The sequence below is a fragment of the Enhydra lutris genome, unplaced genomic scaffold (assembly GCF_002288905.1).
Source record: "Enhydra lutris kenyoni isolate GAN:26980312 unplaced genomic scaffold, ASM228890v2 scaffoldscaffold53, whole genome shotgun sequence".
Taxonomy (NCBI): Eukaryota; Metazoa; Chordata; class Mammalia; order Carnivora; family Mustelidae; genus Enhydra; species Enhydra lutris.
The window spans coordinates 2,080,692-2,094,478 of record NW_019154137.1 but is presented as its reverse complement, the minus strand read 5'-3'; the positions used below and the strand labels follow the sequence as shown (position 1 = coordinate 2,094,478).

Sequence of the window (13,787 nt, the reverse complement as noted above, 5' to 3'; positions counted from 1 at the left end):
GGCATCGAAGCATTCATTTTTTGAAACGACCAGAGATTCCAGGGTAAGGGGACACCATCAGCGCTGTTCTGCCTTTTGTCCCAGTCAGCTTCTAGCACTCTCCCTGTCCCCAGAACACAGAAGGGTAGCCAGAGAGCGCCCGGGAATCCCCATGTGGCCCGGGAGTCTGGCCCTTGTAGACAAGGCCTCTGATCCTTTTCCACCTAGGAGCACGGATGCAGCTGCCCCCAACCCTCAGGGTAATTCTTACCCCCTTGCCTGCCCCTCTCCCTCTAAAGAAGGGGTGAGGCCCCCTCATCCCAGTCCCCAACACTTACAGAGCCCACAGCATGGCACGGCTTTGCAGGGGAGATGCCATACCCCTTCACCAGGCTAATAACAGCTGCCCCCAGGGGGAAGCCCACGGAGTCACAAGGAGGTAGGCCTCCAAGAGTCAGCATCTCCCCCACAAGCCCAACCTAAAGTCAATCAGGTCTGACCTTGGGAGACATGGGGGAGCTGAGCTCTATCAAGGCTTCTGGGAAGAAAATGCCAGGCAGCTGAGAATAAGGGTCACAAGGGGGCAAAATCACTCAATGGATCCAACTCCCTCCTTTCCGGGGGCCACCCCACTGTTCTCAGAAAGCCACTAGAGAGAACGACTCCAGTGAACAGATGGGGAAGGCCTAGGATGGCCCCCAGACAACCACCATCCACCAAACTCTTACTATAGATTATGCTGCTGTTCGAGCCGCCTTGCTGGAAGGGCTGCGGCCACCAAGACAGCCCTTTCTGGGAACTCTGGGGAACTGGGCCTTCTCCTCTCTCGGGTAACACAGAAGCAGTATACCACAGGGGTAAACACCTGGCTTTGAAACCTGCTAGACCTACTTTCAGGTCCTGTTCCTCATCTAAGTTCTGTGACCCCGGGGGCAAGCTACTGGACGGCTCTGTGCCTTCATTTCCTCATCTGTATAATGGGTATGGTAATAGTACCCACCTACTTTGCTACGCTGTTATGAAAATAAGGGCCTTGATAAAGAAGCTAGAGAAATACAGTGGCACGTAAGAAGTGCTGAACTTGGGGCGCCTGGGTATTTCATTGGTTAAGCATCTGCCTTCAGCTTGGGTCATGATCCTGGGGTCCTGGGATCGAGCCCCACATCAGGCTCCCTGCTCTGTGGGGAGCCTGCTTCTCCTTCTGCCCATCCTCCCATTCATGTACTCTCCCTCTATGCTCTCTCTTGCTCTCAAATAAATAAATAAAACCTTTAAAAAAAAAAGTGCTGAACTCGCCGTCATTGCTAAAGAACGGGCGAGCTGGGATCCGGGTTCAGATCCACCTACATTCAGTCTTTCTCCAACACAGCACTGCTTCCTCCCCCTAAATGGGAAGAAGTTGAGGAAAAAATTTCTCCAGGGCCACCTGGGTGGCTCAGTGGCTCAGGTCATGATCTCGGGGTCCTGGGATGGAGCCCCGCATCGAGCTCTCTGCTCTGCGGGGAGCCTGCTTCCTTCTCTCTCTCTCTCTGCCTGCCTCTCTGCCTGCTTGTGATCTCTGTCTGTCAAATGAATAAATAAAATTTAAAAAAAAACTTCTCCAAAATAAAATGTTCAACTAGTTGAAGTAAATGACCACTTCCCAGTTTCATCAGTTGGTCTGAAAAGATTGCAAGATGATAAAGCCATCTGAGGCCACCGTCCCTCGGGTCACCTTCCCATCACTCCTCTATTCTTTTCAGGCTTCTTCTCCCAAGCCCCACATCTCCTGCGTGGCCCTCTAAGTTAACTCCTGCCCTCCCAACCCCCCCATGTGTTCCGAACACCTCCACTATCATTGCACAATAGGCTACAGCATGGAATTTCATTCTGCTGGCCATTGCTGACTGGAGTCTTGGAAACAGACCTAGGTTCCAATCCCGCCTTCTCCGCATTCGGCTGCGTAATGGCGGACGGCTTCCTTCACCTCCTGATCTGCCCTTTCCGCCCCTCCAAAACAGCCACAAGTGCACTACTTGACTATGACGATTAAATGAAATGTCAATGGAAAATTCCAGCATACCGGAGATACTGAAAAAACTGTTGATTTTCTTCCTGACCTAGATTACAAGTGGGATAAAGCCCATGTCCACAAGTTAAACTCCATGCCTTGAACATACAGCTAAGTACACCGAAGAAATAAAGTAAACACATCATTGGCTTAAAGGGGCTTATTTGATATGGTAGGGATGCCTGGGTGGCTCAGTCAGTTAAGCGTCTGCCTTTGGCTCAGGTCATGATCCCAGGGTCCTGGGGTCGAGCCCCGCATCAGGCTCCCTGTTCAGCAGGGAGTCTGCTTCTCCCTCTGCCTGCTGCTCCCCCTGCATATGCTCTCTCTTTCTCTCTCTCTCTCTCTGACAAATACATAAGTAAATAAAATTTAAAAAAAAAAGAGGTGACAAAAAGCTACCACAGATCCAGAGTCCAAGGAGGGAAGTAACTGCACATGCAAAGTCTTCCCCCACCATTTAGCAATCTGTACCAATGAGCATAATCCTGAATCCAAAAAACCCCAATGCTTGGTATTTATTCTAAGGAGATAATTCAACAGGAGAGCTAATGAGCATACACAAGGATGTCCAATGTAGTGTTATTTACGATATCCCAAAATGACAAATATCCCAATGAGTTAAGTTCATGGAATATGACATTAGCCTTTCTGAATGTGAGTGATCCAGAGACACTGATCCAGAGATACTGATCCAGGATCCACGTGATATGAAACAAATACAGCAGGTATAAAATGGCATGAACAGGATCTAGTTTGTATAAGAACATACGTAAGATTTATGTGTTTATATATATACAGATGTCTGGAAAGAGGTTGGCCAAAATGTTGACACTTCTTGTTTATGGGGCGTGGCGACTTTTTCTTCTTTATGCTTTTCGTCTTGTTCAAATCTTCTACATCTTAATACATTTAGCTTTATAATCAGGAAAAAAAAAAGAACCACCTTTTCATCGGCGGGGTGGGGAATAAATCTTACAATGTGAACTGCTTTGTTCTTGTGCCTCTTTCAAGTTTCAATTCTGTCACAGTCTAGTTTCCTTTTAGTTGCAGAAGTCGAGAAGGAAGACTGCCGATTCTGTTCTGCCTAACCTCTCATGGCCTGCAGGGAGGTCAGAGGTCAAAATGCAAGGGAAGCGTCAGGCTCCTTCTAAAGGGGCCTCTTTGCACTGGACAGGACGGAGAGCACAGCATTGCGTATGTGACGGAAGCAGTCCCCTCCCACTGCTTTTCAACCAGAACTCCTCGGATAAAGAGCCTTTATGCTCCATTAAAACTACCTATTCATGGGGGGGTCAGCATGAACACTGCCCGCTCGCAAACGAAGATCCCCAAATTCCGGACAACTTGGCCACTGGGAAGAACGATATTCTGGAGGAATTTGACCGTCAATGTGGGACGTTTTGCTGTGTTGGGGGAGGGGGGGTTAGGCAGGCCAGGAATTTGAGGGACACAGATCTAATGGCACCTCAGCCAGGGGTGTAGCCAGACACACAGAACCCCTATCCTGTACTCAAATCTGGCAAAGATACAGCCTCCAATCTGTGACGGGTCACAAGACTTTGCCCCGACAGGGTGAAGTTTCATTTAGACGGGCACCTTCCCTTCCCTGCCTAATTTCCTTCTCTTCCTTGCACTCACTCAGAACTCCATTCTCTGGTCAGCAGCCAGGCTTCGGCTAAAGTTCTGCAAGGGGTTGCTTTTTCCTCTGGTCCTAAGGAAAAATCCAATGGTGTTTTAACAAATATCTGGAACTAAAGACGGCGTACCAAGACAAAAGCCAAAACCCAAACCTGGCCACCTACTCCCAAAGGAGCGGGGAATTTGGGAAGGGGGGCAGGCTACGGCAGGGTCCACTTTTTTCTTCAAAGAAACAAGCCTTCCAGGCGTTCCCCTGCCTTGCTCACAAGTACACACAGGAGTTGGGGGTGTGCGTCTCTGTGTGACCTACATTCAGCTCACAGAACACTTCCTCTGAGACTCACATCACGGTCCCACTGAAAATGTTCCTTTGCTGAGGCGTAGCTAGCCTATGGGGTTTCCATTCTGTCCCTGCCGCTTCGGTCCCCAGAAAAATCCCTAGCCACAGACCTTACGGGAGATGGAATGCCTGGGAAAACATCGGTCTGAGCGGGCGAAATAACCCATGGGTGTGTTTCGGTTTCTTCTCCAGGAGGCTACGAGAGGACTCTTTACCTGCTTTATGTAGCGTAACTGAGACTCAGCAATTCCATGAATAAAAGACTCCGGGGAGGAGCTTTTCAGGCTTCCATCACCGGCCAGCTGGGCGGAGGGGCCCCACAGCATCTCGCGGACAGATGGGGGATTCAGGTCTACGTGGAAGTCGGCTGAAATCTTGCAATTGTTCCTTACATCAAATAAGGCGAGATTGATAAAGAAGGGTTCAACCTGGGAACGAAAACAATGACATCTGGAAGCGAAGACTTGTCGGGGGGGGTGGGGGAGGGATGCAAAATGACAAAACGATGTCCGGATTCCACGAGGCTCTGTGACTGCTGTTCCTTTCTGAGTTCGGCTAAAATTGCATTAGGGCTCGTTTGCATATAAGACAGAGTGCTCTGAAGTAACAGCCTATCAAATGTTAACTTCTGCTGGGTATAGGTCATTTTGCAAGTTACACTTTCTTTAAATGAGGAAATTTAAATCAGAAGCCACATTTAAAGGACATCAATTGTTCTCTGAATAACATGTAATCGGGTTTACTGAAATCGCCGAAAAACAATGCCAATATTATCGAATAAAAATGAATGTTCCCTTTTGTTATGTTACAGCTTACTAGATTGAACCTTTAATAAGAGCGAATATCAGTCAACATCAAATTACTTGACAAAAGCTTTGCCCCATCAGCGGTTTCGGAAGACACAATTCCTCCCTACAGACAGCATTTGAAGGCTGGTCACAAAGAGAAATTTCGTGCCAAATGGTGTAAAAATTAACCCTTTATACACAGGAAGTCTGCTAGTGCATTTTAGCTGCTCTGGAAGAAAATAAGTCTTTACTGCGGGTATTTGTCAAAGGTAAAACCAGAATGAAAAAAGAAAGATGAACACAGGGGCACCTGGGTGCCTCAGTCGTTAAGCATCTGCCTTTGGCTTGGGTCATGATCCCAGGGTCCTGGGATGGAGCCCTGCATCAAGCCCAGCATCAGGCTCCCAGCTCAGCTGGAAGCCTGCTTCTCCCTCCTCCCTCTCCCCCTGCTTGTGTTCCCTCTCTCACTGAGTCTCTCTCTGTCAAATAAATAGATAAAATCTTGGAAAGAAAGGGAGGAAGGAAGGAAGGTAGATGGATGGATGAATGCAGGCTCTTTGCCGTTTTTTACATTTATAGTTTCAAGTGTTTCTGAGTAACTCAAATGATCCACGACAGCTCAAGGTTGGAATTTGCTGTGAAGAACAAAATGAATTCACTCTAGGAGGACGGAGGGCAGCCGACTGCACAGCATGTGTGTCCCCGCCTGGTTTTGGGGTTCCTTACTCATTGCGATGAGCCAACCTCACAGAAGAAGTCACAGTCTCTGGCAGAATTCCCAACTTGGAGGACCATCCAGGTTCAGGGAACATGTCCCTTTAGAATGTCAAGAGCCTACACTATCTGCATTTTAAATTGGTTAATGTGGCCATGAATCCTCTCAGGATGAAGACCCATTCATATTTTGGCAAAAGAAAGACACGTATGAAATGCCTCCATGTCAAATTTATCACAGTACATAGCTATGGAATTTTCATCCCGTAAATTACTTCCAGTGATTAAAAAAAAAAAGCAAAGCGTTTCCTTAATGCACTGGTTTAAGGTGGAAGGAAAAGTCATACATACATTCGTGGGTGGTCCTTTTACGTTGTCTCCAACTTGACCCAAGATATTGAAAGTTAAATCATGGCAATTCACCAGGAAACGTTTATTGCACTTTTCCTCAAATGGCTTTATATCAGGTTCAATTCCTGAAAAGTCCAACCTCTACAAAACAGATGATAATAAATCATGTCAAAAAAACAGGATTCATATTAATATAGATCTATAAGTAAAAACTGCAGAATCCTACGGTTTCTCTACCCATTCTTTGTTTGAACCCTTTTATTCATTCAATAGGTCTTTCTAGAGCTCTCATACCAAAGTTCAAACACTGACAGAGAAATCCTACAGGGAAATGATAAGACTCTGATCTAAAGCAGGGAAGAGTCACAAGTCTGTACCCTGGCCTATGAAGCCTTATATGACAGAAGTCCCTACCCCCCTCAGCATCTCTGACCTCATCTCCCACAACTGCTGCCTCCCCTCCACCCCCACTCTCTGTTCCAGCCACACTGGCCTCCTCAGTTCTTTCCCCAACATACTAAGTACACTCCCACCTCAGGGCCTTTGCATTTGCGGTCTGGCAGACAGACACATGGCTCACTCCCTCATTTCATTCATGTCTCCTTATCAACTGGCATTTCCACAGAGACCTTCCTTAACTCCCTAAGGGGACTGCACACTCTGACAGTCTATACTCCCTTTCCTTGATTTAAGTCTTCTGACATGACTTTTTCATATGTCCTTAGTTGTTATCAGTCTTCCCCACAAAATACATGTTCCAGTATGGTGGAGATGGTGTCTTCTGGGAGGTCTACGGGAGGCAAAACGGCCGTGAGTGGAGACAATAGAGGCATCAAGAATAACACGATGGTCTCTAACTTAGACAATTCAACTATGGTGTCACGACCTTGGTTGCGAGGTAACACAGAATGGCAGATACGGAGGAGTGGAGATGGTGAGCTTCATTCGCGATGTGTCCAGTTTGAGGTGGACTAAGTGGTTGGGAAAACAGCAGAGGTCTGGGTTAGGGATCTGAATTAGGGAGTCAGTGGCAGCTAGACCCTGGGGACCACCTACATTTCAATGATGACCTGAGGGGGACGCATCTGCTTCGAAAAGGGATAAACACTGAGCTCAGCTTCTAACAGAGCTGGGGTATGCCCTGACTGCCCCAGAGATGTATTTGTTTAATTATTAGTATTTCAAAAAAGTTTTTTTTAAAAGTTTTAAAAACAGATATTAGGAGTCAAGGATTCCTCTCAGGCGGGGAGGAATCTGTCCATCCTCAAAGAAACTTCAAGAATCCTCCTCCTCAGCTCACACAGTTCAGGCGATCTGAGTTCCTCTGTTCCTTCTGAGTATCTGAACACATTTTAAGTTCTGCTCACAAATGGGAGGAAAAGCATACATTGTGGGGCCACTTACTATACTTTAAGACCCGAGACAAGGGAGGAGGGAAATGATTGGGTGAATCCGAATAGAATATACCACCAATACAGAAAATTCAAGGTGAGAAACACAAGAATTTTTCTCAAACTGCCTAAGTTATTCGAGCCAAAACAGGTATTGTGCCGGAAGAGCCTTGGAAAATTACAGCTGTTCTGACCTAGCCTGCACTGCTGACAAAATCCTCCTTAGAGAGGCCTAAGTACAATATTCATACCTGAACGCGCCATCGCCCCCCACCTCCAAAGTCTATTTATCTATAAACTGAATACAAATGTGTGGGACTAGATAGCTCCCTCTTCAGCTGGCAGAGGCCAGTCATTGCCATGGAGATCAATTCTCATTTCCGCCCATTTATCTGCTCTCCCTTCTATCTTATTCAGACAGTGGAATGTGAAGAGAAATGGAACTACCCCAACCCCCAAATCCTTTCCCTTCTGAGGCTCGTGAGTCCCAATGCTGGGACGCCGGGCTTTCCCCAGGAGTCCCGAGCTGGAGCCATCTCCTTTGGTCAACCGGTGTTTCCTGATTCTCGAAGGTCTGTGGTAGAAAGATCTCTCTCTAAACATCATTCTGTGGTCAAAAGAGAAAGCTGATACCCTAGGAGGGCACTTCACCTAGAAAAGGCACTCAACGCGTACAGCATGGATTTCTCTGCGAGGACAGTGCCTTCCGGAATCAACATTACATTCAACTGTTCCGTGCTGTAAAGTTTCATCAGAGCTCTGAATTCCTCACTGGCTGTCGTAGCTCTCTGATAAGTGATGTTATGTTTGAGTTCAGTTCCATGACCACAAGAACACTGTACCACAAAATTTTTTAAAGACACTGGATTGAGTTTCAACCACAGTCAATCGGCTTCTTTGTATACAGTGAAAGAGCCTGACATGTCCAATTAAAGCCCAATCATGGAGGGGTTTGGGGGTGGGGGGGGTGCGGGGGTTGGTTCTATAAAAGGCTCAGACTTCTCAGACTTGCCTGGAACAGGCAACTTTCTGAATGAGTGTCTTAGAATTAATGGTCTCAAGACCAGCTGTACTTTTTTTTTTTAATCACCTAACTTATAAAAACAGTATCATACTGCTATGGAAAAAAGTAGGACATGAAACTTCATTAAAAATATTTTCCCCCAAATAATTTTATTTTCTTATGTGGTATTTTTATTAAGGAAAAATGTCTGCATTAAATATAGACTATATACTTTTCCCATTTCAAAAAATAAAACTTAATTAGAAAACCACTGGAAGCAGAAAGAAACGACAAAATCAGTCTTCCTCCATTACATTTTTACAATCTATTTTCACTGAGAAAAAAAACTATTAATGTATGTATAATGCACGCTTTTCTATTTCCAAAAAAAAAAAAAAAACCTCCAAATTTTCATTACAAATCTCATGGAGGAAAAAATGAAAAAAATTTCACCTTTCCCCAAATAGTTTCATTTTTCTCGTGAAACATGCTCAGAAAAACAGGCATAAGACTTACATACAGTTGAATTTCTCCATTTAAATAAATCAGTAATTCGATCAGAAAATACAGAATTAAATATGAACCACATAGATCTTAGCACAAAGAGGGCCTCACTGTCCCGAAAGAGGTTGAGACACACAAATGAACATAAGCCTGCACTTCCCGGCACCACTTTCCACTGAAAGTGGGATTGAGCCGGACACGAACATTAACCCAGTTCTGAGGCCTCCCTCAGGAGGAGGAAATAAACCACACCCCTCGTATGACTCGGTGTTCTTCATACTGCAGATACCGCTACTACTAGACTGCGCTGGTATTTAACGGGTTAAAAGCGCAGGAACCATCTTTAAATGTTCTCTCGTTTATTTCTTTAGAGGAGACCAGGTGACAAGAGATACAGGCAATGGAGGGGGAAAAAAAAACAATGTGTAATCAGTCCTAAACCATTTGCACCTGTGCTGGTCTCTTGCCGGACGTCAGTTAAAATACCTGTTCGAAGTGAACACGACAAATAGAAAGCAATAGGTATTGCCCAGAGCTACAGAAATCAGCGATTTCCACATTTCCCAGAGGTTGTTTATCTAAATAAGTGACAATTCTCTGGTTATTTAAAGAAATGTGTCATTAATACCTGGACCTCCGAATCAAAAGAAAAGAGATTCTGTCTTCCGTCTCCTCTACTGAGTTTGTTCAGCTGTTCAGTTTCTCTGCCATACTAAAATTAAAAACAGACACACCAAACATTACTTCGTTCCCTTCAAAAGAGTCCTAAATAACATTTAAATAATTAGCTCGTGCAGGGCACCTGGCCGGCTTAGTTAATCTCAGGGTTGTGAGTTCAAGTCCCACGTTGGGTATGAATATTACTTTAAAAATAAAAGGTATCTTGGGGCACCTGGGTGGCTCAGTGGGTTAAAGCCTCTGCCTTTGGCCCAGGTCATGATCTCAGGGTCCTGGGATCCAGCCCCATATCGGGCTCCTTGCTCAGTGAGGAGCCTGCTTCTCCCTCCCCCTGCTACTCCCCCAGCTTGGGCTTTCTCTCACTCTCTGTCAAACAAATAAAACCTTAAAAAATTATTTAAAAAAAAGAAAAAATAAAAGGTATCTCATCTGGAAAACTACCATCGGACAGATCTTCAAAAATACACTATTCCCCATCTCCATTTACTCATTTACTTGAGATGGATAAAAAATACGCTTGCTGGGTGAGAGTCACCATCACTAGGACCCATGATAAGCTACAGACCAGGTTCTTAACACTTTCTATGTGTCTCTCCTAACAACAAGAATATTGCTTGGGCCATAGGAGTACAAAAAAGGAATCCAAGAGATCTGAATGCAAAAGAAAAATAAATGACAAAACACTGTCTCTTCCATCACCAGGGTGCCAGCCATGAGATATTATACATAATTCTAATTCCATCGCTTTAGGAAAAACACAGTGGGCTGTACAGCCTGGAACAGGAATGTCGAAGACTCAGAAAGGATACGTTAACATCTACAAAATCATACAAAACCTAGATCAGGGGATGGTGAATATGTTCCCAAGTTTTGGAAAACAACCGTGAAGTGTAATTTTTTAGTTAAGAGAAGGATAAATTTAAAGTAAAAAAAAAAAAATTAAATAAAGTAGAAAAAAATAACTTCTAAGCTTGTGTAACTTAGTAGTCTAGGAAGAAGAACAAAGTAAAAAAATATAAATAGGTTTAATGAGGTATTTAAATGAATAAATGAGTTATAACCTATTCTACTATAGTATGGAGTCCACATAGTTAAATATGTAACCTACTAACATAGGTATGATAATGGCCTCTACATTTTCTAAATCAGCTCATTTCGAACTCCAAAGAGCAGAGTAGGAATAAATAACACAAACGATGTCCAATCACCAAAATCTTTATCTGATGAAATTATTCATATATATATTTGTATGGATTTACATATAGACTATGTGATTTTCATATGAAGTTAACATATGCAAATCATTAGATTGAATGTCCTGTTTGATTTATATCAATATCCCCTTGAATAAAGAATATTTATCTTATGAATGACATATAGTAATTATGCTGAGTAAGAAGGAACATCAGTAACGTCACAAAAATCTAGAAGTACCTCCCAATACCTAGAGAAAAAAAATAATAAGATTTTCCAAACCGTTAGTTGGCCCTTACAGGTCCACCTTTAGGAGCATAACTTTTCTCTTACCATCTCTACCTGTTTCACTAATTTCCTGTGGTTTTTAACTTCGAAATGACATTGCCAAATGGACTCCAGTGTTCAAACTTTAATAGCCAATCTTGCATTGTCTCAGCTGAAAACAAGTTTGCATAAGAAAGACGTACCTTCATCAGCTCTGGATGCATGCTCCTTTCCAAACTGGCCATGATGTTCTCGGCTTTTCCTTGGCTGCTAGTTTCATCTTCTGCAAATTCATTAAAAGCAGATGTTCCGAACCATGCAGACCATTACTAATCACCTAAGAGGAACAGCCTAACTATCTCTCCCACCCCATCCTCTCCTGCTAGATTTACTGCAAAGAATTCTGATTATGAAAGCACAGGGAAAACCTTAATGGACTTTTGACAATCTGCCATGAATTCCCTATCTGTTTTAGTCTGGTTATATCTCATGTGTCAGAACCCTAGGCAGCATCAACTCTTACCAAAAAATAAAAAATAATAAAAAAGAAAATCTATCAACCTCCATAGTTATTTCTAATGAAGAAGTAGGTCAACCTCCAAGATTAAGAGTTCTGGACCTACCCTACGCAAAGGACATTCCCACCGATTAAAGATAAGAGCTTTACCTCAATAATGAACCATTTAAAAATTCTGACCTTGGGTTGTTTCTACCGGCTCCTTTTTCTCTTGCACTAAACTGTCAGTATTGATCTGAATAATCTTCTTCAAAGTTAGCAACCATTCCTCCATTTCCTGCTCGGTTTCAGCGGCTAGATAATGGCTATACTTATCCAGCATCTTCAGTTCAAATGCATGACGGCGCATTTTGGGGCACTAGAGGAAAAAAAAGAAAAAGTGTGTGTTCGGTTAGTCTAGTTAGCCTTTCCGTATTAGACTCCACTCGTTTATTTATTTTTACCTCAGCTCAGCTCATACGTACGTCAGTACTCTCATGGAAGAATTGCTTCTTTCAACAAGAAACAGAAACTTCCAGACGATGAAGAACCGTGTCAAACATACCTTTTATATTCCCCCTCACTACTGAGCAAAGCAGTCTGTGCACAAAGTTGGCATGAGGTACTACCTGCTGACCAAGTATTACCAGGTAAGGCCCTTTCCCATCCTCCACATCTAGAGAATCCCACTGCCACTGTAAAAATCAGCAAACGTTTGCAACTATTTCTGCCCTGCTGCAAGTTTGTCTTGCATATTTATAGATTTCCAAACTCAGCCCTTGAAAAGAAGCTCTAATGGGATTTGAAATAAACCTGGTATTTGTTTCATATCGCACCATAAAACGCACTACCGATACCAAGTTCATGGTCCCCCGTGTGATGTGAAGCGCATCAGATTAGCATAAAAAAGGACTAAAGTGGGTTCACGAGACGTGGCAGCTCTTGGTAAAAAACATGGACATGACCTATGCCGAACGCTAGCGCAGAAGGAAAACAAAAGCCGCCTCCTTTGCTCAAACACGATGACGTCCTCTCTTGTACTACCACCTTGTCTGTCGTGCCAAAAGAAATGACACACTCTTCCCCCTCCCAAACACCTCAGCCTTAATTTCAAGAAAGGCTCTCGAATCCAGAACTTCCCACTCCGCGGCCATCATTCAAGAAGGACCCAAAGAAGTGACCCCTTCTCATCTTCAAAGTAGGTAAAGGATGAAATTAAACGGCTGTAGTAAATCCTCAAGATTCATAGATTTGAAAATATTTGGGAGGACGAATCATAAATAGATGGAGAAAGCAGAGGCTGGGAACACTAGAAAGGAAGGGCAATCTGGACTAGAGCTAATTGAGAAAAATGGAATCGTGTGCCTTCTTTCTTCCAGTAAGCTAAGAAGGCTGTTTTATATATATATATATATTTATTTATAGAAATACTTGTATATTTTTTATATTTTATATATAAATTTTTATGTTTTGTATATATTTATATATATATTTATACATTATATTTATATAATAAATATATTTATAGTATACATTTATATATATATAGGCACCTTTTAGTCACATAGATCTTTATTTTTTTAAGTATTTTTTATTTTTTTATTTTTTTTAAGAATTTATTTATTCATTTGACAGAGAGAGAGATCACAAGTAGGCAGAGAGGCAGGCAGAGAGAGAGGAGGAAGCAGGCTCCCTGCTGAGTAGAGAACCCTATGTGGGGCTCGATCCCAGGACCCTGAGATCATGACCTGAGCTGAAGGCAGAGGCTTAACCCACTAAGCCACCCAGGTGCCCCTTAAGTGTTTTTTATTTGATCCACACGACAATCTCATTTGAGTGGGATTAATAATAAGTGAGATTCAGTAGGATTAAAAATAAGATTCAGGCAGGACAAGGGCCCTGAACCAGCACCTCTCAACTCACCCGCAGCTAGGCATTCCTTAAAGTCAGCCCCCACCCAGGCTCCGTAGTAATGGCTCCATCTCTCGGCCAATCAACTTCCTATTTAGATCATCTCTCTGCCCTACCTCCCACTGCACCTCTGTCCACGCCCCCTCGGTAATTCACATCCGCGAATATTTGTCCAGCGGCTCCTGGGCGCACAACACTGCCAGTTATTACAAAGGACGTGGACAAGAGTAAGACATGGTCCCCAGAATCCCTGAAGGAATATGCAGAATGAACCACAAACTGGATGATTTCGGGTCTAGGACTGAGGAAAAAGCAAAGTGGTGCACAGGGGAGGGGGGGCTCCCTTTCTTGCAGTGGGCATGAGGGTAAGGAGAGAAACAGAAAACATCTCATGGTCTAAGAGCCATCTGAATGGAGTCTTGAAAGATAAGGTTCAAAAGGGAACAGAAGGAGAAAGTGTGTGCCAAGCAGAGAAACAAGTGG

The 13,787-nt window shown here is 43.7% G+C and overlaps 1 protein-coding gene across 2 annotated transcripts in view; it reads right to left on the bottom strand.

The window, feature by feature from the left end:
* Window positions 1-13,787, bottom strand: part of LOC111157246 (dedicator of cytokinesis 11) — a 189,506-nt gene that overhangs the window by 109,720 nt on the left and 65,999 nt on the right. For both annotated transcript variants that reach the window (XM_022518519.1, XM_022518520.1), the window contains exons 8-12: window positions 11,595-11,772; window positions 11,101-11,180; window positions 9,387-9,470; window positions 5,861-6,001; window positions 4,223-4,435 (exon numbers count right to left, since the gene is read on the bottom strand). In XM_022518519.1, the coding sequence (XP_022374227.1) occupies window positions 4,223-4,435; window positions 5,861-6,001; window positions 9,387-9,470; window positions 11,101-11,180; window positions 11,595-11,772 (696 nt within the window). The remainder of the gene's footprint in view (window positions 1-4,222; window positions 4,436-5,860; window positions 6,002-9,386; window positions 9,471-11,100; window positions 11,181-11,594; window positions 11,773-13,787) is intronic.